The 27,938-nt window shown below is 42.7% G+C and overlaps 1 protein-coding gene across 7 annotated transcripts; it reads right to left on the reverse strand.

The window, feature by feature from the left end:
• Positions 1-340: 340 nt before the first annotated feature.
• kcnq2b (potassium voltage-gated channel, KQT-like subfamily, member 2b) lies at positions 341-27,744 on the reverse strand. Of its 7 annotated transcripts, XM_028576486.1 has the most exons (19): positions 27,341-27,744; positions 25,288-25,438; positions 24,478-24,568; positions 23,906-24,032; positions 23,067-23,242; positions 19,123-19,248; positions 18,410-18,520; positions 18,041-18,136; positions 17,243-17,337; positions 17,073-17,141; positions 16,901-16,930; positions 9,323-9,402; positions 7,923-8,138; positions 7,609-7,656; positions 6,762-6,870; positions 3,313-3,444; positions 3,013-3,133; positions 2,743-2,918; positions 341-1,320 (listed from the first exon to the last, which is right to left on the reverse strand). In XM_028576486.1, exons 1-19 carry the CDS (start codon positions 27,471-27,473, stop codon positions 729-731), a joined length of 2,679 nt encoding a protein of 892 aa, XP_028432287.1. In that variant the 5' UTR covers positions 27,474-27,744; the 3' UTR covers positions 341-728. The 7 variants fall into 7 exon arrangements, 3 of the variants coding, with proteins under 3 accessions (XP_028432287.1, XP_028432285.1, XP_028432286.1); XR_003692434.1 differs by lacking the exons at positions 341-1,320; positions 2,743-2,918; positions 3,013-3,133 and adding exons at positions 5,609-5,774; positions 6,561-6,586 and having other exon boundaries at positions 3,359-3,444; positions 17,073-17,144; XR_003692435.1 differs by lacking the exons at positions 341-1,320; positions 2,743-2,918; positions 3,013-3,133 and adding exons at positions 5,580-5,774; positions 6,561-6,586 and having other exon boundaries at positions 3,368-3,444.
• Positions 27,745-27,938: the final 194 nt, after the last annotated feature.

The following is a 27,938-nucleotide window of genomic DNA, read 5'->3' on the forward strand; positions in this document are numbered from 1 at the left end:
ATAGTTAGTTAAAATAATCGTTAATGCATATATGGTCAAACATTCAGCTTGACTCCAAGTAGTAGTATCCTAGAAGGTTTGTAGTAGTAGGATACTCACCATACCAAACGTAATATTGACAATTCAGCTGTACAAAAAAATGAACAATATCCTAGCCTGGTTGACCCCAGGTGCAATTGGAAAGACCAAAAACCAATCAGATCAATGAAGGAGATGGCGCTTCAACGTCGCTGCGCTATCGTCATCGTGTAAAGCCCGCCTCAACGGTTGTGATTGGTGCCTCGATTTGGAAAAATTGGAAATGGGCTTGAATGGGCTCTTGGCCAGAGGGAGTTGCAGAGCAAATCTCAAATTTGCCAGAAGTTCATCAGGGTTTTCCCAGGCTAACAATATCCACTTTTATATAACAAATAGTGTTAAACATTTGAAACAAACATTGTGAATGAATGAAGGGGTATGTGAGTTTTTCTGACAGGACTGCTGGGGAACCTCAGACCAGAAAGGTTAGGAACCACTGTGTTAAAGAAATACCAACAAGCCAGAATGTGTAAGCCCTATCCCAGAATAGATGAGCGGTGCGGCCAGACCATACTACAGGGATGTGGAGATATGTCTGTGAGACTACAGTGCCCATGATGCTTGATTCTGTAACTCCAGCTGGTGTTTAAAGTCTCAGTTTCTTAGTTTAAATCCATATTCGTCGTTTGAATTGCTATGCTGGTTCGGCTCTACTTGGTTCCGGTCCAGGCCTGGTCGGAGTGCGGCGAGGGAGCGCAGAGCTCCGAATCGGAGTCCGACTCGCCCTCTGCAATGTACGGCCGGACAGTAGCGCAACGGGCGGCGCCACCTCCCCGGTTGGCGGAGTAGAAGCCATTGTTGAGGAAGTCCAGGTTCTCTCGGGACTGGGAGAGGGAGAAGCCGCTGAAGGAGCGCACCAGCTCCTCGTGGTCGACAGATGGGATGGAGATGGAGACGTTGCTGTCCAGCTTCCCCTCCCCCCCACCTCCTCCTCCCCCCCTCTCTGGAGGCTCCGCCGCCCCTCTCTCTCCAGCACTGTGCCGGCTCGATCGGTTCCCGCCATGTCTCTCTCCGGCCGGAGGAGGCGGGAGTCGAACCAGTGACCCGTCCCCCACTGGACTTGGAGTGTTGCCATGGCTATGCTGGGGCGGGGCCTGCTGTTGTAGCTGGGAGCTGATGGGTTGCCAGGAGGTTGAGGGCGGGCAGGTGGGAGCGCTGTAGTTCTTGTGTCCGGTGGAGCTGCTGGAGCGGACCATCTTTGTCCCAAAACGACTCTTCTCAATGTGGTCGCCAGGCAACACCCTGAACAAAAAAATGCATTCATGTGTTTGTGCTTACTCTTTAAAATCATAAAGATAAGAACATAGGAACAACTTAACCTCTTAACCTTTAGACAAAGCAGCCTATCCATTCATTAGGTAAAGATTAAGAGGTTTAAAGATGTTTTGTATATACACTCACCTAAAGGATTATTAGGAACACCATATTAATACCGTGTTTGACCCCCTTTCGCCTTCAGAACTGCCTTAATTCTTTGTGTCATTGATTCAACAAGGTGCTGGTTGCAAGCATTCTTTAGAAATGTTGGACCATATTGATAGGATAGCATCCCCCACACCATTACACCACCAGCACCAGCCTGTACAGTGGTAACAAGGCATGACTGATCCATGTTCTAATTCTGTTAACACCAAATTCTGACTCTACCATCTGAATGTCTCAACAGAAATCGAGACTCATCAGACCAGACAACATTTCAGTCTTCAACTGTCCAATTTTGGTGAGCTTGTGCAAATTGTAGCCTCATTTTCCTATTTTTAGTGGAGATGAGTGATACCCGGTGGGGTCTTCTGCTGGTGTAGCCCATCCACATCAAGGTTGTTCATGTTGTGGCTTCACAAATGCTTTGCTGCAGACCTCGGTTGTAACGAGTGGTTATTTAAGTGAAAGTTGATCTTCTATCAGCTGGAATCAGTCGGCCTATTCTCTTCTGACCTCTAGCATCAACAAGGCATTTTGGCCCCCCAGGACTGCAGCATCCTGGATGTTTTTCCTTTTTCAGACCATTCTTTGTAAACCCTAGAAATGGTTGTGGGTGAGAATCCCAGTAATTGAGCAGATTGTGAAATACTCAGACCAGCCCGTCTGGCACCAACAACCATGCCACACTCAAAATAGCGTAGATCACCTTTCTTTCCCATTCTGACGTTCAGTTTGGAGTTCAGGAGATAGTCTAGACTTGGACCACACCCCTAATGTATTGAAGGAGATGCCATGTGATTGGTTGATTAGATAATTGCATTAACGAGAAATGTAACAGGTGTTCCTAATAATCCTTTAGGTGAGTATTTTTTTTTACTTGTTTATTGCTATTTAGCCCTTATATTGTAATAGATATTTGATGTGATTTGGTCTGTCATGTGACCTTACCTGTGTTACCTGTTTACACTACTCATTTGACTTATCCATGTTTCAATAACTTTGTATACAAGAAGTTATTACAGGCTATTTAAACTTTACCCTCTCTTGTTCTTCAGAGTCCTTCAACCGTTTTAAACTGAAGAGCATCACAGGGACACTTTCTACACACCGAGCAGCACTCCATGCAGATTGGATCACGACTAAGGTAAATGTTTAATTGTCTGGATAAAATTACATTACATTACAAAAACAAAGGGACAACAAGTGAACACATAGACAACATGTTGGTGTGTAGACACTGACTGGGGGATCTTGGAGATGGACTGGCTCTTCTGCAGTTGGTCCACTGGACTCTGGTAGGGCGGGGCCGGCTCCGGCTCCTTGGGTCCAAAGTAGGCGTCGGTCTCAGCCTGAGGGATTCCCATTCGCTGGATGTAGATGTTTACCAGAAAGTCCAACTTTCTCTCCATGGAGAGGACCTGAGGGACACAACATTGGGTTCAGATTTCAAACTAAAGATGCATCAAAAGAAACCAGCAGGTTCAGAGTCAGAGAGCATTGACCGTTGGTTACCTGCTTCTCCACCTTCCCCAACCGTCCCATCATGCTTGGGTCCTCAGGAAGCTCCTCGTTGGCTGTTTTGGGACGGTCCTTGTCTGCGATTGGTGTCCCTCTGCCAACTATCTGATCCACCCTTCCGATCAGGAGACAGCAAAAGTCAAACTCTGAAATTAGCAGCTTACTAGCATAATACTTTTTTCAGTAAATTGCTTTTTTTAAACGAGTGTTTTCATTGGGACCAAAGCCGGAGTGTCCCGCCAACAAAGAGAACATTCAGGATGAAATAAACATGGCGGCGGACCGAGGTTTTACCTGGACTGGAGGTTCTTGATGCGGGCAAGCATGTCCAGGTGTCCGGCTGAATACTGTTCAATCACGTCCATTACATCATAGGGACGAAGACTCTCCTTAAACTTCCTCTTAGACACCATGAATCGCATTATACTGAGAGAGAGAGAGAGAGAGGAAACAGGAAGTCAGCTGTCAATGTCGACCTCTAGTGCATGTCAAAGACATTCAGACCTGCAGTCGACATTTTTGACTTTTTCAACATACTTTACAGACTTTTGATGACTTTTTTTGACATACTATACTATGACTTTTCGACATACTTTACAGAGTTTTTGACTTTTTTGACACATACTATACTGTGACTTCTATGACCTTTATTCCCACATACTATACTATGACTTTTATGACTTTTTGGACATACTATATTATGACATTTCTGACTTTTTTTGACATACTTTCTATGACTTTTTTTAGGACCTTTATCAACATACTATACTTAAATTTTTTATGATTTTTTTCAACATACTATACTGTGACTTCTATGACCTTTATTCCCACATACTATACTATGACTTTTATGACTTTTTGGACATACTATATTATGACATTTCTGACTTTTTTTGACATACTTTCTATGACTTTTTTTAGGACCTTTATCAACATACTATACTTAAATTTTTTATGACTTTTTTCAACATACTATACTATGACTTTTTGACATTTCAGACTTTTTATGAATTTTTTGACATTTTATACTATGACTTTTTTCAACATTCTGTACTAAGACTTTTTATGACTTTTTTGACATACTATACTATGAGTTTTTATGACTTTTTTGACATTCTATACTATGACTTTTTATGACTTTTCAACATACTATACTATGACTTTTAAGACTTTATTCCAGATACTATACTATGACTTTTTACCACATACTATACTATGACTTTTATGACTTTATTCCAGATACTATACTATGACTTTTTACCACATACTATAGTATGACTTTTTTTCTACATTATTATACTTTGACTTTCTATGACTTTTTTTGACATGCTATACTATGACTTTTTATGAATTTTCCACGTACTATAATATGACTTTTTATGACTTTTTTCGACATACTATACTATGACTTTTTATGACATTTCCACATACTATACTATGACTTTTGATGAATTTTATAGAAGAGGAGGGGGGCTCTGTATGTACGTACATGATAACTGGTGTAATAATGGGACAATTATAGATAAACACTGACACCAGACTTCGACCCATATCAGTTTGCATATAGCGTGAACAGATCCACAGAGGATGCCATCGCCGTAGCTCTCCACTCTGCACTGAGCCACCTGGAGCAGCAGCAGAGCTACGTCTGGATGCTCTTTGTGGATTACATCTCAGCTTTCAATACAATCATTCCGGACATTCTCATCACCAAACTAAACTGGTCACTCTCAGCCTCCCCCCTCTCACATGTGCCTGGATGAAGGACTTTCTCACCCACCGGCCCCAGTTGTTGAGACTCAGCCCCCACCTCTCCTCCCCTTGCACGCTGAGCAACGGCTCCCCACAGGGCTGTGTGCTGAGCCACCTCCTATTATATATTGTCTCTGGTCTCTGGCCAGTGTCCTTTTCTATGCTGTGGTATGTTGGGGAGGCAGCACTAGGAATAGAGATGCTGGATGACTGGACAGGCTGGTATGAAAACCTGGCTCTGTGGTGGGCATGGAACTGGAGTCACTGACATCAGTTGCAGATAAGAGGACCCTGAACAGACTGCTCTCTATAATGGTCAATGACTGCCACCCCCTGTACACCACTTTCTACAAGCAGAAGAGAATGTTCAGTAGTAGGCTCCTGTCTGTCTTGCAAAACAGACAGGCTGCGTAGTTCCTTTGTCCCTAGGGCCATTAAGCTCTTCAATGCTACACAGAAGGGGAGGAGTGTGATTGACTTAAGTGTTTAAGTCTGCTCTGCACACTGCCCTTTGTACCATGCCTTCATCTGGGAGCCTTTATACATACACGTAAACTACCCTGGACTACCTTGGACTGGACTGATTGACACTGTTTGACTCCCTTACTGGCTATATTAGCCATTTGCCCATTTTGCTAGCTTGCCTGTATGGTCAATACACCAAGCTGTCTTTTTGACAGTTTTCAACTTTAACTTACACTTTTCTTCAAGACTAGTGTGTATGTGTAGTTAAGTAAGGATTTTGTGTTGCCTGTTGTACTTGAAGAGATATAGAATTTGCACTATCTTGCACTATGATACCATTGCACCTTTCTTCCATTTCCAGGTGCGTCCACACCTTCTGGTTTCTTGGCGTCCTTATCTCCGCTGACATCTCCGGGACAGACAACATCACAGCACTCATCAAGAAGGCTCAACAGCGGCTACACTTCCTGAGGGTCCTCAGGAAGCACAACCTGGACTCCAACCTGCTGCTGACCTTCTACCGCACGTCCATCCAGAGCCTGTTGACGTACTGTATGACAGTATGGTACGGCAGCTGCACCGTGGCAGACAGGGAGAGGCTCCAGAGAGTAGTAAGAGTAGAGTAGCAGCACAGAAGATCATTGGTTGCCCTCTCCCTTCCCTGATGGACTTTTACACCTCCCGCTGCCTGAGCAGAGCAGAAACCATCACCGAGGACAGCTCCCTCCCTGGCTCTGATCTGTTTGACCTGCTAGGACTAGAATAGTTTCTTTCCGAAAGCCATAACCACTTTGAACTCACGCATGCACTGACTTCACAGTCTTACCCCCAACCCCCGGAATTTCTACTATCCACCTACTGTGCAATATTTAATATTTTTGATAATATATAATACTGTGCAATTTCATTAATGTGCAATATCTGTATACTGTGTATACCCTGTGTACTCATTACTCCACACTGCATATCACACTGTATATGAAACCATATACGGTGAAACCATTATTTTTTTAATATGTATATAGTGTACTGTGCACTGTACTACTTCTTTTATTCCATGTTGTTATATTTCTTTTATAACAACATGTTATATTGGCACTGGAAAAGGAGTTGCTTTTAATCTGGTTGTACATGTGTATAGTGACAATAAAAGGCCTTCTATTCTATGACTTTTTTCGACACTATGGTACTTTTCAATGTACCATAATAATAATAATAATAATAATAATAATAATAATAATAATAATAATAATAACAACAGACAATAGAAAACAGAAACAACAGAAACTATGAAGCTAACTGGAGGTCAGACTGACTGGTCTTACCCAACAGCTGATGGTAACCTTTGACCCTGTGGTGAGCACAAATAAAAGAAAAAAACAAAAACAAAAATAACATGAATAAAAAGCAGAATGAGTTCAGTGAATAATAACGGCAAATAAACAATGAGTAAAGCGATGAATGACAAGCAGATAAACTGATAAAATAAATGATGTTGTGAATGAAGAAGAAAAGACGGTTGGTACCAGATAGCCCTGATGGTGACCTTTAACCCCGGGGTCAGATCCTGTGGGACAAACTCGCAGTGGCAGCTCTTGTTGTCATCGGCCATGTCTTCTCCTGGCAGGCTGGCGTCTGAAACAACAACATTGCAATGTGTGTGAAACATTGAGCTGTACCTGGATGAAACACATTACCTTATTATGTCCTGATTATGGCTGCATTACCCGGGACGGTGGGACTTACTCCTACTGTAAAGTGTCCTGAAATAATAATCTGTAATGATTTGACACTATAAATAAAGCTGAATTGAAGTCCATAGTGTTGAAACATTATGTCCCAGTTTGTGTTAATATGATTGAACACAACTTAATTCAGCAATATGCTCCACACGAGGACTATGTCAAATAAAACAATGTGCATGTGCATGTGTGCGTGCCTGTGTGCTTGTGTGCCTGCTTGTGTGTGCGTGTGCATGCTTGTTTGCTTGTGTGCTTGCTACTACAACTACTATTTAGTCACTGAACCATTACCTTTATTGTGACTATTATTGCCACTGTTCACCACCCCCCCCCCCCTCCCCCCAACCGGCATGGTCAGACACCTCCTACCAAGAGCCTGGGTCTGTCCCGGGTTTCTTCCTGAGAGGGAGTTTTTCCTCGCCACTGTCGCACTGCTTGCTCTTTGGGAATTACTGGAATTGTTGGGTCTTTGTAAATTATAGAGTGGTCTAGACCTACTCTATCTGTAAAGTGTCTTGAGATAACTCTTGTTATGAATTGATACTATAAATAAAATTGAATTGAATTGTGTGCCTGCTTGTGTGCGTGTGTGCCTGCTTGTGTGCGTGCGTGTGTGTGTGTGTGCGCTGACCTGGGGAGCTCTTCTGTCTGAACTCTTCGTCCTGCATCTCTATCAGCACTGCAGGAGGAGAGAGGAGACAAACCTTCATCAGAGGAAGACCATACTCTACTCATCATCACTACATCATCTAAGGGCTGAATCCAGTCAGCGAGCTCGCTCTTTGGGGCACGGTATTATAACGGGATCCATCTATTCATCAGATCAATCTCAGTTTGTTAATGATGAATCCTCCAGGCTCTAAAGCTACCGTTAGGGTCCTGGAGCAGTTTTGATTGTTGTGCAGTTTTGCAGATTGTTCTGATTGGTTGGACTCCCCCTCTCACCTTCAGAGTTTTGGCGGGAGGCAGCTCCTCGGATCCTGAAGGCCTGTCGGGTTCTGCTACGTTCTCCGAAGCTCCAGCTCTTTGGAACCTTGCTGGGACTGTCCTCCAGACTGGGCTCCAAGCTGGGGGACCGTCGCAAGGCCTGGACATTCCCCAGGACTCCAGGACCTCCAGGACCAACACCAGGAGTACCACCGGATCCAACTGTGGGAGTCCCTGGAGACAGAAAGTAGGGAAGCAAAGAAGGAAGTCAAGAATGGGACACACCAGATTATGGTTTGTTGTCCTGTAGTCTTGGTCAATGGAAGCAAATTTCCAGGATAAAGCCTGTCTGCTCTCTGTGTTTCTGTTTTCAAAACCCCTTCCCTACGGGGAACAACAACATACTTTGAGCTAGCAAGCTACTTTCTTTCTTTAACCCAATCACAGCTTTCCATGGCGGTGCTAAGCCAAGGATGCAGCGATGGGGTCCCATGCAGAATAAATATCAGAGATAGTGGAAGGGAAGGAGAAGGACATGTAAGTCTTTATCCCAGGACTATACAGTACATCCAGTAAACAAGATCAAGTCTATACAAACCAAACTAAACAACATGCTGTACTGTTCGTTCTGTCCAATAGGCCCACAAATGTTACTGACTTTACGTTCTCAACAGAGAACATGTTGGGAGGATCAAGCCTCCACCTCAAATAAACTAAACTAAAACTAAACCTCAACACCACAGGAAACACATGATAAGTGGTCGAATGTTAACTACGTTCATTTACTCCAGTACTGTACTTCAATCCAAATGTTGAGGGTTATTGTACTTTACTTGAGTCTTTTCTTTTCATGCCACTTTCTACTTCTACTCCGCTACATTTAAGAGAGAAATATTGGACTTTTTACTCCACTACATTCATTTGACAGCTTGAGTTACTAGTTACTTTACTTACTCCACTACATTCATTTGACAGCTTTAGTTACTAGTTACTTTAGTTACTCCACTACATTCATCTGTTACAGCTTTAGTTACTAGTTACTTTACACATTAAGATTCCTGTACACAGAACACATGTAGTTTATAAATCTGATGTTTGATTTTAAAGTAAACTAGCCGACAATATAACGGCTACAAGTCCAGCTGAGATGATGAGACCACACAGCTGGTTGGATCCTTTACACACACTACAATGGTTTAATACGTTAACTAATCTCCTGATGATACTTACACACTTTAACTGAAGAAACATTTTCACTGCAGGACTTTTACTGCAACAAAGTATTTATAGAGTGTGGTATTAGTACTTTTACTGAAGTAAAGGATCTAAATACTTCTTCCACTGCTGCAAATGACAATAATCTGATAGTTCCCTGTGAACTGTTCAACAACTGCAACATTTAGAAACATAAGGCCCACCGTGCTGAGGGGAACCTTTCCCTTTGGTTCCTGAACTCCGGGGAGACGAGAAGACCCTCTCCTTCAGACTGACCTTCTGACTGCAGGGACAACAGACACACACATTTATTTAAAAAACTGTTGTTACCTAATCTTTCAAAAACCCAGTTTAAGACAATTAACGTTTAAAGGGAAGCTTGATTTTCTTTCAATTAATATGCATTAATATGCAACGTGGAAACACAAAGGGTAACTACCGTTTTTTTCAACCTTGCTTTTTGTCCAATAAACGTGAAAAAAAACGGTAGCTACCCTTTAACCATTTAAGAGAACGATCGGGAAGCAAAAGTTAATTAAAGCTGCAAGCAGCGATGACGGGCCCTCGCTTCTTGCATCGGGGCGTACTGGCAAACGCAACATCACATGTAGACAACACATTCTAAGTTTCATGTAAATCGGAATAACTTTTGCCAAGATACAACCGTTCCTGTTTCAACAGCCACCTACAGGAAGTTGTTCCTCCATAACTTGCGCATTGTTTTAGCTATCAAAATTATTTTGATAATTTTAGTCACGAGGTTCCACCGAGTCCATATCCAAGTTTTCGTGCAGATTGGACTCACGGCACATGGAGGAGTTAGACAAAGTATGTTTCCCATACATATATCGTTATGTGGCTAATTAATAAAATAAATTCTAACAGCGCCATCTAATGGCCAATTTACTCTACATTTGGCATGGATGCTCAAGCCCCTACGCGGAACATCTGTGTCATGTTTGGTGGCAATCAGAATAAATCTTGGTAAGATACGCAACTTCCTGTTTCGACAGCCCCTATAGGAAGTTGGTCCTCTGTAACTTGTGCATTGTGTTAGCTATCCAAATTCTTTTGATAAGTTTTTGTCAGGAGGGTCCACCGAGTCTACGTGTATATTTTTGTGCAGATGGGACTCACGCTCTAGGAGGAGTTAAAAAAAGTAGGTTTCGCTCAAAGCAAATTAGCTAATTAATTAAAAAAATTAAAACAGCGCCATCTAAAGGCCAATTGACGACATATTTGGCAAACAGCCTCATTGGCACATGAGGAACAACTTTCTTAAGTTTTGTGCCCATTGGAATAACCGTATGCTATGTTTCCACAACCACCTACAGGAAGTTGGTCCTCCATAAATTGCACATTGTTTTAGCTATCAAAATTCCTTTGATAACTTTTTGTCACGAGGGTCCTCCAAGTCTACATGCAAGTTTTCGTGCCGATCGGACTCACTTCCCAGGAGTAGTTAGACAAAGTAGGCTTCCCATATGTCAATATTTTGCTGATTAATTAAAAAAAAATTTAAACAGCGCCATCTAATGGCCGATTGCCACCAACTTTGGCACAGATGCTGAACCAGCCATGAGGAACAACTTTGTCAAGTGTCGGGGCAATCGGAATAGTTGTTGCCAAGATAACGCAACTTCCTCTTTAGAAAGGAAGTTGCTATAACTTGCGCATTTTTTCAACTATCAAAATTCTCTGGATAACTTTTCGTCATGAGGGTCAATAGATAGTACCTGCTAAGATTCAAGAAGATTGAAATCACAGCCTAGGACGAGTTCGAAAGAATGTAAAACTCCTGAAAAATTCATAATTAAAAATGGCCACCTTCTGGTTGGGCGGAGCTAATGAAGGTAAATGGGAAATATGTCTGCAATGATTAGAGCAATATGGTTATTAAATCTGGTGAAGATCAGAGCAACTATGTCCAAGTTAAGACCTTCCACGCCTTAGGGGGTGCTATGGAGCCCGCTTACAGGTATGGCCCAAATCACTGTACAGTCTCACAAAGTCCCAGGTGTTTATGTTGGCGCCAATTTTTGTGAGTTTTCGTATATATTGAGGCCGTTAAAAATGTGCCCAAGGGCTAAAACCAATTAGGGGGCGCTATAGAGCAACCATACCACTCCCAGACCTAAATGTTCTGCACATGGCTGCAACATTTTGAGAGTTTTCGTGCATCCTGAAGTCCTCAAACAAGTGTTCGTATAATGAAGATTTTTGCACGAAAACCAAGATTTTGGAAATTTTTGAATTTTGTAATTTTTTCTAAAAATAGCTCCATGGAGTTCAAGATGAGACCTATGTTTCCTCAAAAGTTGGTATATTAACTTCTTACTTTTTTCGGAATTAAGGCGCACGTTAGGGGGCGCTATGGAGCCCCCTGGCAACACCCGAGGCCAAGCACTACAGAACTTTGCAATTTTCAACAGTTGTGACAGGTGTGCAAATTTTTGTGAGTTTTCGTGTATGTTAACGCCCTCAAAAATGCGACAAAGGACTCGGAAAAATAATAATCTGACGAAAAACAATAGGTTCCTTCGCACTTTCAGTGCAAGGCACCGCTGGGGCCTTGCACTTTCGTGCTCAGGCCCTAATGATCACCTCAATGTTTAACTGTACATTCACTACAACTAGACAACTTTACAATCAATACCATATGATATGGGTGGTATGTCCTCCCCACCCAAAAAACCCTCCGAGGAAATGGGTGGTATGTCCCCCAACCCACCCCCCCCCCCCAACCCCTCCAAACCCTCCGAGGATATGGGTGGTTTACAGTTTCTGATGGGGACAAAATAAATGATTAATCAGTGTGGAATGAAACTCAACCTGACAAACTAGAATGATGAACACATGACTCATCTGACCTGAGACGAACAAAGAAACAGGTTGCATTTCTGCCTTACTAAGACACCACACACACAATAAGACTCACCTTCGGACCAACACTTCCACTGAGAGAGGACATCTACAGGAGGGAGTACTGGGAATACTGGGAATACTGGGAATACTGGGAATACTGGGACACGACCACTTCCACTGAGAGAGGAGAGCTACAGGAGGGAGTACTGGGAGTACTGGGACACTACCACTTCTACTGAGAGAGGAGATATACAGGAGGGAGTAGTGGGAATACTGGGACACTACCACTTCTATTGAGAGAAGACATCTCCAGGAGGGAGTACTGGGAATACTGGGACACTACCACTTCTACTGAGAGAAGACATCTACAGGAGGGAGTAGTGGGAATACTGGGACACTACCACTTCTACTGAGAGAAGACATCTCCAGGAGGGAGTACTGGGAATACTGGGACACTACCACTTCAACCAGCTGCTGAATCCACAAACTGAAGAACAAAGACTCCATGTGAACGTAAGTTTCAGGGAACAGGGAGTTGTTGAGCTGTCTGTCTGATATCTTTTATCTTTACTCCTCCACTACATTCAAATTTATTTTGAAAAAAAGATATAGAAATAGAAAAAGTTCTGGCAGCTCATTACCTGGACTTTGCCCCTTAATTCTTTAATCCCCCAAAACCAACCTCTGTGGCAGAGCATAAATAATGTTTGAAATGTAAAAAACAAAAATATAACCATGAATCATGTTCTATGGACAAAGTATACAGCCATACAACTGTTAATACACAGATATTTCTTAGAGTCTATCATTTGCATCAGTCTACATATCCAGCATCACCACTCAGGAATGAGACACACCCCTGTGTTACAGGTGAAGCAACAATATTTGGCAGAAGAGGCGTGACAGAGCTCCACCCCTCACCTGACTCACCTGAGACAAACCAGGAATCAATTTGTTCTTCATCCTCTGCTCCTCCTCATAGTCGTCAGATTCATCTACCAACCCTTATAGGGCTGGCTCAGGTTTGCCTTGGACCAGTTCTTAATTATGCGGTTATAGTTTTTAGACTGCCGGGGGACTTCCTTTGACACACTAAGCTCCTCTCTCCTCTCTCTTTCCATCTGTGCATCAATTTCCAAGAACTGCTTGTTACTAACTTAGCTCTGGGGAGCTTATTCCCCGGAGTCCTTATGTTTTCTCGCCTCGCAGTTTTACCGGGACTAGGGTGGCACTTAAATCATGGTTGCTGTCGACGTGGTCCTGCTCTGCACCATGTTATGCCCTGCAACACGCCCTGCAAGGCCCTGCAACACCCTGCAAGGCCCTGCAACACCCTTCAACGACCTGCTATGCCCTGCAGTGCACTGCAACGCCCTGCAGTGGCCTGCAACACCCTGCTATGCCGTGCTACGCCCTGCTATGCCCTAATACACCCTGATTTGCCCTGCTATGCCGTGCTATGCCCTGCTATGCCCTGCTACGCCCTGCTTTGCTTTCCTACACCCTGCTATGCCCTTCAACGCCCTGCAATGCCCTGCTATGCTTTGCTACACCCTGCTATGCTTTGCTACATCCTGCTATGCCCTGTTTCGCCCTGATATGCACTGCTACGCCCTGAATCACCCTGATATTCACTGCTACGCCCTGATATAAACTGCTACGCCCTTATGTGCCCTGCTATGGCCTGATCTGCCCAGATATGCACTGTTACAGCCTGATATGGCCTGCTAAGCCCCGATATGCACTGCTACGCCCTGATATAAACTGCTACGCCCTGATGTGCCCTGCTACGGCCTGGATATTAGATTAGATTCAACATTATTGTCATTGGGCAGAGTACAAGTACAAAGACAACAAAATGCAGTTTGCGTCCAACCAGAAGTGCAAAAAGAGCAGAAAAGTGCAATGTGATATACAAAGTATAGACAGGTGGTGTCCTGCAATGCCGTGCTGGTCCGAGGTTTCTGCTTAAAAGAAAGTTTTTCCTTGCCACTGTTGCACTAAATGCTTGGTCTTGAGTGAATTGTTGGGTCTTTGTAAATTATAGAATGTGGTCTAGACCTACTCTATCTGTAAAGTGTCTTGAGATAACTCTTGTTATGATTTGATACTATAAATAAAATTTAATTGGATTGAATTAAAGAGAGACACTGACAGAAAAACAGAGGATCAGATTCACCTTCAGACCAAACTAACAACTTCCTCTGAGTGAGTTCAGCTACAGGAGAGAAACGTAGAAAACTACAACACTGCTGCTTCAACCTGCTGACTCTCCACACATTGAAGTTGAGTTGGACTAAAAACTGTGAAGTTAGTAAAGGAGGGAGGGGAGCCATGACTGACTAGACTTTCTGTCTCTTTCACCCATGGGACAAAATGGCTTTCAGATTAGAGAAAGATCTCTGCTGTCCGATCTGCACTGCCGTCTTTAAAGATCCTGTCATCTTGTCATGTACGCACAGCTTCTGTAAAGACTGTCTGCAGAGCTGGTGGACAGATAGACCAATCAGAGACTGTCCAGTTTGTAAGAGGTCTTCAAAGGATGAACCACTGTTAAACCAGGCATGAAGAACCTGTGTGAGTCCTTACTGGAGAGAGATCAGAGAGCTTCAGAGGCTCTCTGCAGTCTGCACTCTGAGAAACTCAAACTCTTCTGTCTGGACCATCAGCAGCCAGTGTGAGATTCAGAAAAACACTCCAACCACAGATTCAGACCCATTGATGAAGCTGCACGACAACACAAGAAGAAACTTCAGGAAACTCTGGAGTCCTTAAAGGAGAAGTTAGAGGTTTTTGAACAAGTTAAAGTGAAGTTTGATCAAACAGCAAAACACATGAAGGTCCAGGCCAGACGCACAGAGAGACAGATTAGGGAGCAGTTTAAGAAGCTTCGCCACTTTCTAGAAGAGAAAGAAGAGGAGGTCAAGATGGCTGCACTGAAGGAGGAAGAGGAGCAGAGGGAGGATGAAGGAGAATATAGAGGCTCTAAGCAGAGAGATAGCAGCTACAACTACAAGGCTACAGTGGAAAGAGTCCAGCAGCGGCCCCCTGCTGGATGATCCACAGCTGCTCTCAGGAGCTCTGATAGATGAGGCCAAACACCTGGGCAACCTGAGCTTCAACATCTGGAACAAGATGAAGGACATGGTCTCCTACTCTCCTCTGGTTCTGGACACTGCACATCCAAGACTCATCCTGTCTGAAGATATGACCAGTGTGAGATGAGGAGAGTATAAGCAGCTTCCTGATAATCCAGAGAGAATTGATAAATACTGCGCTGTCCTGGGCTCTGATGGCTTTAACTCAGGGACTCACAGCAGGGATGTCGAGGTTGGAGACAGTACAGCCTGGTTTCTGGGTGTGTGAGCAGCTTCTGTCCAGAGGAAGGGAGACATAGGGTCTGGATTTGGTTGCTTAGGGTTCGATGAAGGTAAATACTCTGCATGGTCACCACCAGGTCCAATCACTGACCTTACAGTAAAGAAGAAGCTCCGGAGGATCAGAGTGACTCTGGACTGGAACAGAGGAAAGCTGTCTTTCTGAGCCTGATACTAACAATCACATACACACCTTCACACACACTTTCACTGAGAGGATGTTTCCATTCGTTGAGACTGATGATAAAGTGAAGATATTACCACTGCAGGTCTGTGTGACTGTACAAAAGGAATAGATTATTTCCGGGGTTTATCTAAAAAGATCATACAGATAAAATCAGTAAATTTGGACCAGAAAACAGTTTGTGATTGACAGCAGCTTCAAATGGGTTTTGGTGGTGGGAGGGGCTTCCCTTTGATTATAAATGATATCTTTAAAGTGACGTTTTCTTTAAGAGGCTTTTCACTGTAAAACTTTATTGACCATGGAACATTTAAACATTTATAACCAACAGCCATCTATTAAAAGAAAACTGCTTTCTGAATATTTAATGTTGATGGATCTTTTAGTCATTTATCTTATGAATTACTATGTTCACAGTGTGGTGATTAACATCCTGTAACTTCAACACAGATTATAATTATAACTCTGTTTATTCCAGATTATTGATTGTGGTTGGTGAAAGTTAATCTTACAGAAGGTTCTTTAGTTCATGTTGTTATTTATGTAACATGTTATAATAATCATATGAAAAAGAAATGATTATTGATTATTTGTTGACTAATATCTAAATGTTTATAAATGCTTTACAAAGTATTCATTAACCATTAACGAGGAATTATAATCATTAACTTTATAATAACTTTCCAGATGTTTCTTAAAGATTTACAAATCATTCGTTAATCATTAATAAATAATTCATACATCAGTACAGATATACTATCTTCACTAAAGCGTCTAAAGTAATCTTAAGTGTTAAAGCTTCACAAGCTTTTTCCAGCGTTTTTGTCACTTTTGGTCAGAGCAAAGTTCAGTCATTTGATCTGCACCAGAGTGTAATAAGCTTTACCACCACCTCAAACAAAAGGTATGAAAGTAACAGTTTGGGTTCAAATCAGATGTTACTTCACTTCCTGAAGGTTACCACGTGATGCAGAACATGACGTAGCTCCGTTTGTTCCCTAAAGTAAAAAAGAAACTCAGTTTCCTTTTCTTTTCTAACGGGACATGAACCCCGGTCTCCTGGGTGAAAGTCCTGTGTTTGTTTGACCCATCCAGCAGTTTGAACATAGCTGCTGTCAAAAGATCTATTATAAACAGTAGCTCTTTTAAATATTACTGCCGTAGTATTTTATATGTTGCAGTTAGACTAAAGAGGAATAAACGACCGGTATCCTTGTATGGTTTGGAGGACTTGTTGGATCATTAAACAATCAGGTGTAACAACAACCGATCGGACAAATATGGCACGATTATTAATACATGGAGGACCACCGATTCAGTCTGTCTTTAGTTAGTATCAGAGAGTGGACACTGACCTGGGGGACTGTTCAGGCTGGGCATCCTTCCTGGAGACAGAAAGACAGACAGACAGACAGGTTGTTATTGTTCACTATTGAATTAAGAAGAATTTTATGGATTCTAGTTGGACATTTTTCAGTTGTTTAAGAATCCTGTCGTTGTCGTAGCAACTTTGTAAACTTCTCAGACCTGAATGAAAGTCCTGATTTGTTCTTGAGGTTCCTCAGTAAATCCAGCTGATTGAGAGGAGGAATCAACCTGCTGACACAGAGTGATTCATGATGACCCGTGCTGATATAATAATATCATAATCTAGAATGTAAAGGTTGTGTCTGTAGGTAGGACAGGTGTAGTCTCACCTGTACATGGGGACTGAGACAGTCCTCTCATAATAGTCCCAGGTAGAATTCAGATCAGTTCGGCTCAGATTTGTGGCGTAAACCCTCCACGCTGCCTGTAGTGACAGAGATGGTTGTTTCCATGGAAACAGGTGCTGACACAGCAGGAAGGAACCCCTTGACTCCGGGGATTTTCAAACTAAAAGCCCTACTCTGGAAATGTTAAAGTTTAAGTCTTTGGCTTCGTCTAGACTGGATTTCTCTCCTTTTTAACATCATCTGATCTGCTCAGTCATTTTAATCTTTAATCTGTGTGTGGGTGATTTTGGCTGAACGATGACTCAGCAGAACCTGAAGGATGTACAGACAACTATCACTGGATTACTGCAATACTGAAGAAACGGTCAAAACAAGTTCTGCTGCTGGTTGGATGGCCAGATAATGTGATTCATCCAGACATGACTTTGATTTTTAGACGTATCTGGGACTTCCATAAGTGAGTGGTTATTTCGGACATGTTGATGATGGAAAGAAACCTTTTTGGTTCCTGTAGGTTTACACCGGCATGAATAAACACAAATGATGCCAATATGATCAGCAAATCAAACTCACACAATTAAAGCAAAGCGGATATTCGCTCCACCGGTGAGTATGCACCGTATGTCACACTGAATGAATAGGTTTCCTGTCCGTGTTCCCATTTCATGTTTCATAAAGAGGAATATGTTTGTTTCAATGCGTCATGGGTTAGGATATTATTATGACTATTATAAGATTATAAAGAAGAAGAAGAAGAAGAAGAGGGCAGTGTTGGTTCACCTGGATGAGTCCAGCCGCCGGGTTTCTTCTCTTCTCAAAGTGTTTCTGTCGGTGCTGCTCCTGAACCTTCAGGGCAAAACCAGAACCCAGGATCCCCTGAGAGACAGACAGGTTAGAGAGAAAGACACGCAGAGAGGACAGGTTAGACAGACAGACAGGCAGAGAGACGGACAGGTTAGAGAAACAGGTTAGATAGAGACAGACGGGTTAGAGGGACAGACAGGTCAGAGAGACAGAGACAGATAGGCAGAGGGACAGACAGGTTAGAGAGACAGACAGGCAGAGAGACCAGTTAGAAAGACAGACAGGTTAGAGAGACAGACAGACAGACAGACAGACAGACAGACAGGTAAAGATCAGGTGACTCACAGCGGGCAGAGCGAAGAAAGAAACTCCGATCAGAGTGAAGGTAGCAGCCAGCAGTCGTCCATTCCAGGTGATTGGGAACTTGTCTCCGTATCCGATGGTTGTTAAGGTGATCTGAAAAAGACAGACACAGACCAATCAGATTGCTATATAGATCTCTCCATTTGGAGATCCGTTACTGAGACAGAACACACCTGCTCTGCTGTTAAACTGGCCAATAAAAACACTACGCTTCACTTTACCTTCAACCTAAATATGAGACTTACACTCTGACACTAAACTTTATCTTCCCAAAGGGATTTTATTGTCTGTTTCAAACTGCATCAAATCAGTTTGAAGGCATACACATTACTGTCTGGCTGTTACACACATTACCGTGTGGCTGTTGCACACATTAGCGTGTGGCTGTTACACACATTACTGTCTGGCTGTTACACACATTACTGTCTGGCTGTTACACACATTACTGTCTGGCTGTTACGCACATTACTGTGTGGCTGTTACACACAGCGTTCAGTGGCAATTACATCCCCCAACCCAACCTTTCACCAGGTTTACCTGTGTCTGGACACCTGTGTTAGTGTGTATTAGTGTGTGTTAGTGTGTATTAGTGTGTTATTGTGTGTTATTGTGTGTTACTCTGTGTTATTGTGTTTTAGTGTGCGTTAGTGTGTGTTAGTGTGTGTGTTAGGGTGTATTAGTTTGTTTTCTCTCACCAGTCCCCACCAGAGGGCGTCTGCATACGTCTCAAACTGTTCATTGTCCTCTTTTTCTGCCAAATAAACAAGGAAACTGGCCAGAATGAGACAAAGGAAGCCGATATACCACGCAGTGATCAACTCCTGCAGAGAAAGACAGACAGATAGACACACAGACAGACATCATAATACAGTGAGACAGAGTCATGAACAGAGGTTAGAAGTTAAGGTTATCAATAATCCTAATCGATACATTCCCGGATCAATGGAAACCATCAGATGTCAGGAAGATGATACCAACGAACAAAGAATGCTGACACACCATTACAAACGGCTGACACAGTTTAAATACAGCTGACCCAGTGAAACACTGAGTGTGTTCACATGCAGTTTAAAAAACAGATAATATTCTAGTTAATGTTTCTCAGCCTCCATGTAAACACCTTCCCTCCAGTTTCTAAATTCAGAGTTCTCCTCTAGTTAACAGAGCTAATAACTTTGTTAGTAACAGGGGGATTCCTGCTGGTATTAACCTTAGTAACAGGGGTAAACTCTGGTTAAGTTTCTGCAAATGCTCCGTAGGTTCTAACTGTCCCTCCCCACTCTGCTGCCGTGGTTTCTGACCCAGAAACAGATAGTTGGAAGCCACAGCTCCAAAAACAACAGCAACAACACAAGCTTTAAACCTTTAAACACACTGCAAACTTCAAAATAGTGACAATATGATACAACTTTATTGTCAGTTTACACTGAAATTCATTTTGCGTTCCCAAGCAGCTTTGCTCAAAAGAAGAAATACAAATAAAAATACACAGTTAGACAACAATTATAAATTTAGTACAAAGATGAAAGCATGTTTCATGATATCCTCGGATCCATATCTTAATCGGCAGCACACAGGTTTTGGTTTAGCAACAGGATAGACTAGAAAAGAGTTCTTGAGCCTGTTGTGTCTAAACAAAGGGACTCTTAATTGCTTGTTGGAAGGCAGAATATGGTATCCAGTGTAAAACGTGCATGGAGTCAGAGGAGATGCTGATAGAGAGTCTGAGCACGCTTTTCTTGTGGATTGTTTGAAAGGAGTGTGCAACAGGTTGACCAATGATCTTAGTGCAAACTTTGAGTTGATTGTATAATTTAGTTTGAAGTGTAGCAGATAGGCTGCTGTACAGCATGCCACTCTGAATCAGTTATAAAACAGAGAGATAATCTGGCCGCTGGTGATGATGATCTACAGAGAAAGTAAAGTCGCTGCTTGGACCAATTCTATTTACCTTATATCTGCTTCCTCTAGGCAATATTATTAGGAAACACTCCATTAACTTTCACCCTTATGCAGATGATACCCAATTATACCTAGCAATCAAGCAAGACGAAACCAGTCAGTTAGTTAAACTTCAAGCATGCATTAAGGACATAAAATCCTGGATGACCTACAATTTCCTGAGGTTAACCTCAGACAAAACCAAGGTTATTGTGCTGGGCCCTAAACACCTCGATTGAGCTACTCTAGATGGCGTTATTTTACAGTATATCCTTTAACACTAACTTAAAACAAACCTCAAGAACAGCCTTTTTTCATCTTCGTAACATTGCCAAAATTAGGAACATCCTGTCTCAAAACAATGGTGAAAAACTAGTCCATGCATTTGTTATTTCCAGGCTGGAGTACTGTAATTCCTTACTATCAGGTTGCCCAAATAAGTCCCTTAAGACTCTCCAGCTGATCCAGAATGCTGTAGCACGTGATCTGACAAGAACTAAGAAAAGAGATCATATTTCTTCTGTGTAAGCTGCTCTGCATTGGCTTCCTGTAAAATCCAGGATTGAATTTAAAATCCTTCTCCTAACCTACAAAGCTCTTAATGGTCAGGCACCATCATATCTTGAAGAGCTCCTAGTACCTTATTGCCCCACTAGTGCACTGCGCTCCCAGAATGCAGAGGTACTTGTGGTTCCTAGAGTCTCTAAAAGTAGAATGGGAGCCAGAGCCTTCTGCTATCAGGCTCCTCTCCTGTGGAACCAGCTCCCAGTCTGGGTCCAGGGGGCAGACATCGTCACCACATTTAAGAGTAAACTTAAAACTCTCCTCTTTGATAAAGCTTATAGATAGAGAGTGAGGAGTTGCAGTGTTTGCCTAGACCGGCGGGGAGGGTGTATCGTTACAGAACCGGCACACCTTCTCTTCTATGCTTCTCTTCATAGCTGCAGACTGGTTCAGGTTTGCCTTGGACCAGCTCTAAGTTATGCTGTTATAGTTTTAGACTGCCGTGGGACTTCCTTTGACACACCGAGCTCCTCACTCCTCTCTCTTTCCATCTGTGTGCATTCATGTCCCAGAAATGCTTGTTACTAACTTAGCTCTGGGGGAATTGTTGGGTCTTTGTAAATTATAGAGTGTGGTCTAGACCTACTCTATCTGTAAAGTGTCTTGAGATAACTCGTTATGATTTGATACTATAAATAAAATTGAATTGTATTGCTGTATCTTTTTACTGTATCACTGTCAACAAGACCTGTTTCTGGACGGATAAGGAGACACATTTTTTTTTTCCAAGTTGTTGTGATGTTGACAAAGGTCAACCGGAAGAAAAGGTTTATTGCGACCAGTTGTATGATGGCAGACGGAGGTAGAGTTACTACGTCATTCTTCCTGCTCATGTTTATGGACAGAACTGGCAGAATTCTGGGAAACATTGGACGTCATTCATTTGTTGATAGCAAGACTACGGTCTACTATTTAACAATTACAACATTAGAAACAGCTAGATGCTATCATCTACGGTCACTTTCTTCTGACTGTAGCTTTGGTCCAGGAGAAGATCTCGTCAGGTGGTGTCCAACTATCATTGGATGTTTCAACCCTAAAACACAACATCCTCCGGTTGGCAGGATAGCAATGGTGGCCAGTCACTGCCCATCTTCTCCTGGCTTCCATCTTAACTCCTCCCTCTTGTTTCAGAGCCAACAAGAGGCACTTTCTGCTGCCTCTACTAACCTGCAAGAAGCTGTTTTCCTCTCTCTTCCTGCTTCTTCCAGAGCTATGAATGACTTCTGACTGCACCGGGAAACCCTAGCAGCCAGGCCCCCACCCTTTGTCCCTGCATTGCTGGACCAGTTCCTGGTACTTATTTTATTTATTTATTTTATTTTATTTTATTTTATTAGGACAATGCACATTAATCAAAATTTCTGTTAGCCAGAAGGCTAATTTTCAACTGTAATCCTAGTTACCCAGCCATGTCTTTATGGTGGAGTAAACCGGACCACCGAAGGAAAACCACGCTGACACAGGGAGAACACACAAACTCCACATAGAAAGGCCCTGTCCAGACTGGGGATCAAACCCTGCACTGCCAACTTGTTGTCAGGGAGAAGTGCTAACCACTGAGCCACAGTGCTGCTTGGGTGGCTTTCCTCTCTGAGGCCTCTTTGCATCCGTCTTCCCACAGGACCGTTAGTTCAATTATGATAATCAAGGATATGTTTGGCTCCTCAGAACAAATGAACACATCACGCCTCAGGAAAGTGTAGGTCCACCCTCATCCCCGCTGACTGTGCCGCCTGAAGGCTTCCCCCCACCACCCCCTCCCCCCCCCCCTGATGAACTGGATGGATGGCCCTGGTCTCACGTAATTCTGTTGCTTTGTCCAGCTCTCCTGCTCCAAGATGTCTGCCAGTGCTTTAAAGACTTTGTCATGGGCCACCTGTATCTTCCCTGGCTAAGAGCAGCCTTGCACCCTGCCAGTATGTGCGCCAACATGATCAAATAAATAAAATTTAATTTAATATGTTTTTTGTACTTATTGCACATTGGATTGGGGTTAAACCATGTTGAAAGAGCCAGGCCTTGAACTCAAAATAATCTGCAGAATAATCTGCAAACTGATTAAGAATGAAAATGATCGTTAGTAAGAGACAGACGAACAGACGGACAGAAAGACAGGTATTTCCCAGGTTACCTTGCTGTGGGCGTAGACGACTGACCCCAGCAGTTTCCAGGTCCCTCCCCGCCGGTCCATCCGGATCATCCTCAGAATCTGAAGGAAGCGGAGCGACCTGATGGCTGAAGTGGCGAAGACGTTTCCCTGAGTCCCTGCAGCCAATACTGAGATGGACGCTATCAGCACCATGATGTCTGCAGACAGACAGGCACACAGGGAGATAAACAGACAGGCAGGCAGGCAGGCAGGCAGACAGACAGACAGACAGGTGGTTAGAATGTCTCACATTCAACCTTTTGAAACATTTGTTTCTTTCTAATAATTTGACCCTCTATAGCACTTTTCAAACATTAAGCACAAAGTGCTTTCACATTAAAAGATTTACAAACAATTAAAGAATCAGACACTCATGTAACCCCCACTGACATACCAACATTAGAACATGGGAGCTAGGCATGGGCCAGTTACCGGTTTCAAGGTATACCTCAGTCTGAAAAAGTCACAGTTTCAAAACAACTAAAGTTTTCTGTCATACTGTTCCTGCGGAATGTGCTGTTATGAGCTGATTTCTGACAGTAGTGCTGGAGGCCAGGGTAATGCCTTCCAGAGTAGCTTAGAGTTTAACATCAGGAAATTGGATTTTATGTCCTTAATGCATGTTTGAAGTTTAACTAACTGACTGGTTTCATCTTCCTTAAATGAAAGATATAACTGGGTATCATCTGCATAACATGTATAGTTAATGGGATGTTGTCTAATAATATTGGAGAGTTATAAAGGACTTATTAGAGCAAGCTGATCATAAGGAATTACAGTAGCCCAGCCTGAAATAAACCAACGCATGTCATCAGACTCACCGATGACACAGAAAGGTTTTCTGGCAAATTTGAGTCTTCCTCTCCATCCTCTGTAGCGGCAGCAGCAGCCTGCAGCCCAGATCCTCACCATGTACTCCACCCCGAACACCACGATGGTCACCACTTCCTGTTTAACAATAATTAGGAACCAAATGACATCATCCATTCATCTGCCCATTCCAGACAGAACAAAGTGTTTGTTGTTTGGCTGATGGGGCTCTTTGTTTCTGTTTGGTTTTTGCTTTATTCTTTTTTGTACCACTCCTCATTAGTTATAGGTTTACCACATCCTTGCTGGGTTTTTTTTGTATCTTGTGGGTAAATTTTTTTGATACGCTTGATAAATAAATAATGTTGAAAGAAAACAGAACCGTGTGTGTGTGTGTGTGTGTGTGTGTGTGTGTGTGTGTGTGTGTGTGTGTGTGTGTGTGTGTGTGTGTGGTGAGTTTAAATGAAAAGCTGACTGTGAAAGTGATCAGGTCTAAAAACGAAACTGAAACAAGTTCCTAAAAATATCCCAGCGTTATATTTAGGTATGTGTTCAGCGTGCAACTCTCTGATCTGAGTTTTACCAGAATGTAGAGAGCGTCCTCCGAACTCTTCTCGTACTCTCTGATGGTGGAGAACACAGACAGAACCAGACAGGAGAACACCAACAGGAATCTGAAACATTACAGAACCACATCAGACACAGTTCTCCGCCAGGCCTCAGTTATAATAACAGATGCTCCAGTTTAAACTGAGTCTGAGTGATCTGATATGGATGAAGAAAACCCAGAAATAGATCTTTTAATAGCTATCTTTTCACCATGGATGGAGAAGTAAAAAGTCCTTTAAACCAACTGTTTGGGTCTCAATTCTTAATGTACACATGAAGCTGGAGCATTATAAAGATATCTGAGAGTTGTTTCAAGCATTAGTTCTCTCTGAGAATCTCTTTAATCGACTCTTAATGCTGCATGTCATCCCCCCCCACTGTCTCTCCTTTCATGTCTTCAGCTGTCCTGTAAAAATAAAGGCCGGAAATGCCCAAAACAATAATCTTGAAAGAAAAAAGAAATGGAATTGAATCGGGACCTTGTGAATCAAATTCATTTAGGAAATCACTGGTGGTTCCCAGCCCTACTCGACCACATTTCATCACAATCCATCCCATAATAGTTTAGATGCTTCAGTCTGAACCAAAGTGGTGAATAGATCCACATTAGCACCCACAGAGCTGCTAGCATGACAACAAAACATTTAATCTGTGGTTTAAATAATCATATTCTTATCTGGTAACAGGCAGACTGACAGACAGGCAGGCAGACAGACAGACAGACAGAGAGACAGACAGCCAGAGAAAGAGACAGACAGCCAGACAGACAGATTGCTTTATTTACACATAGGCGTGGTAGATGAAGGCCCATCCTCGCGGTCTCTCCAAGACGTTGTACAAGAAGTTCTGCAGTCGTCTGTAGACGGCGTTTCTCTTCGGAGGTTTCTTTACTCCGGAGACACTGCTGCGCTGCCGCCGAGGACCTTCCTCCCCACCTGCAGACAGTTATTATTGTTATTGTTATTATTGTTATTATTATTATACAGGTCTTATTAAAACACAGGGACACAGGTGTCAAACTCCGTTCCCTTCAGGAAACAACATCAACCTTGTAGATAGCGAGCTACAAGCTGAAAATATCAAGTTTAGAAGAAGATGAGGATGGTTACAAAAGACAGAACTGCTCGGTTCTTTCAGGGAATGATTGTAAAGATTTACTAAGAATGTGTTTAGGGAATTTCCTCTCTAACTGGGAGGTTTTATAAAGAATATGTTAGATAATTTCCTCTCTAACTGGGTGGTTTTATAAAGAATATGGTTGATCATTTCCTCTCTAACTGGGAGGTTTTATAAAGAATATGGTCGATCATTTCCTCTCTAACTGGGAGGTTTTATAAAGAATATGTTAGGTAATTTCCTCTCTAACTGGGAGGTTTTATAAAGAATATGTTAGATAATTTCCTCTCTAACTGGGTGGTTTTATAAAGAATATGGTCAATCATTTCCTCTCTAACTGGGAGGTTTTATAAAGAATATGTTAGATCATTTCCTCTCTAACTGGGAGGTTTTATAAAGAATATGGTCGATCATTTCCTCTCTAACTGGGCGGTTTTATAAAGAATATGTTAGGTCATTTCCTCTCTAACTGGGAGGTTTTATAAAGAATATGTTAGATCATTTCCTCTCTAACTGGGAGGTTTTATAAAGAATATGGTCGATCATTTCCTCTCTAACTGGGAGGTTTTATAAAGAATATGTTAGATCATTTCCTCTCTAACTGGGTGGTTTTATAAAGAATATGGTCGATCATTTCCTCTCTAACTGGGAGGTTTTATAAAGAATATGTTAGGTCATTTCCTCTCTAACTGGGAGGTTTTATAAAGAATATGTTAGATCATTTCCTCTCTAACTGGGTGGTTTTATAAAGAATATGGTCGATCATTTCCTCTCTAACTGGGAGGTTTTATAAAGAATATGTTAGATAATTTCCTCTATAACTGGGAGGTTTTATAAAGAATATGTTAGATCATTTCCTCTCTAACTGGAAGGTTTTATAAAGAATATGTTAGATCATCTCCTCTCTATCTGGGAGGTTTTGGTACTGATTGGAGGGATTGCTGTGGACGAAGTCCATACAGAGAGACACTGGTAAGAGCCAATGAGGTTTAACCATGTATCAGCTCATTTAAATAGCTCACGGTACTGGATTGTGTCAACAGTTAACTTCATGTAATATTGGATGTGGACTTTTCTTTTGAGGGGTGCAAATGTTCCACCAAAACAAGTTCCTTCCTGAGACTATTTAGCAGAGCCACCGTCGCTGCGTTTGGAGCTTAGTGCCGGCCAAGAAATGTAAACAAACCAGGTCGTCTTTTCTCCTATCCCAGAATGCATCTGTGGTGTAGCCAGACCTTCCTCCACAGCGCTGTGGAGACATACACCCACAAAAAATTCCTCCTTTAACCTCATTGGTCCAAATCTGTGGACCAATCTGTTAGGGCTGCAAAATATATGTTTTTTTTTTATTTTCATGGCAATATCAACTGGCCGAATAAACACTTTGAGAAAGACACTGTTCTACAAAAGAAAGTTGGAAATTATTTCCTTTCATTTGTTTCAAACTCAACAAGCAGTGTGTTGTATTTTATCAGAATACTGAAAACAGCAGAAGTGAGAACACTTTAATATTTGGTTATTTATCACAAATTGTATCGGTATCAAGATATTCAATGTAGCCTATTGCATATTTTCCTCTTATCCTGCAGCAATAATCACACACACACGCACGCACGCACGCACGCACACACACACACACACACACACACACACACACACACACACACACACACACACACACACACACACACACACACACACACACACACACACACACACACCTGCTATGAGCAGGGCTCCATCCCTGGTGGACTCGCTCCCCCCGGCCTCTAGACCCACGAAGCCGACCTTCAGCTTCTTCTGGTCGGCCTGCGCTCCGGGGAACACCCCGCCGTTCCGGGACTTCTGCACCATGATGGAGAAACTGCACCGAGCCGCCGATCTATTGCCAGCCCGCAGACAGAGCGCCGCGGCCGGCCAGAGACTGCACCGAGCCGCCGATCTACTGCCAGCCCGCAGACAGAGCGCCGAGGCCGGCCAGGCGCGGCGGAGGCATCGCTGCTGGAGTGGAGGAAGAGGAAACAGAGGAGAGGAGGAAAATAAAACCCGCAGAGCGACAGACAGGCAGCAGATCTGCTGATCAGCAGCTTTCTCTTTCTCTCCTCACAAACACTGCCAGCACAAACAGGAAATGGAATGACGTCACTGATGATTATTGATCAGCTCACAGATAAAAAAAAACATTAATTAGATTATCAATAAAGACACAGGTGTGTGTGTGTGTGTGTGTGTGTGTGTGTGTGTGTGTGTGTGTGTGTGTGTGTGTAATCTAAAGGTGGTAACCATGACAACCAGAGGAGAGGCAGGTGGTACACAGCA

Source organism: Perca flavescens, chromosome 4, assembly GCF_004354835.1.
Source record: "Perca flavescens isolate YP-PL-M2 chromosome 4, PFLA_1.0, whole genome shotgun sequence".
NCBI lineage: Eukaryota > Metazoa > Chordata > Actinopteri > Perciformes > Percidae > Perca > Perca flavescens.

Bases quoted from the DNA above. Each gene is read 5' to 3' on its own strand.
- kcnq2b (XM_028576486.1), bottom strand. From the start codon at position 27,473: ATGGTGCAGAAGTCCCGGAACGGCGGGGTGTTCCCCGGAGCGCAGGCC. The intron at 24,569-25,287 runs GTAAATAAAGCA...GTAATGTTTCAG, and splicing joins TTCATCTACCACGCCTATGT to ATTCCTGTTGGTGTTCTCCT. The intron at 7,657-7,922 runs GTGAGAGGGGGA...CTCCTCCTGCAG, and splicing joins CTCCCGCCAAAACTCTGAAG to TGCTGATAGAGATGCAGGAC.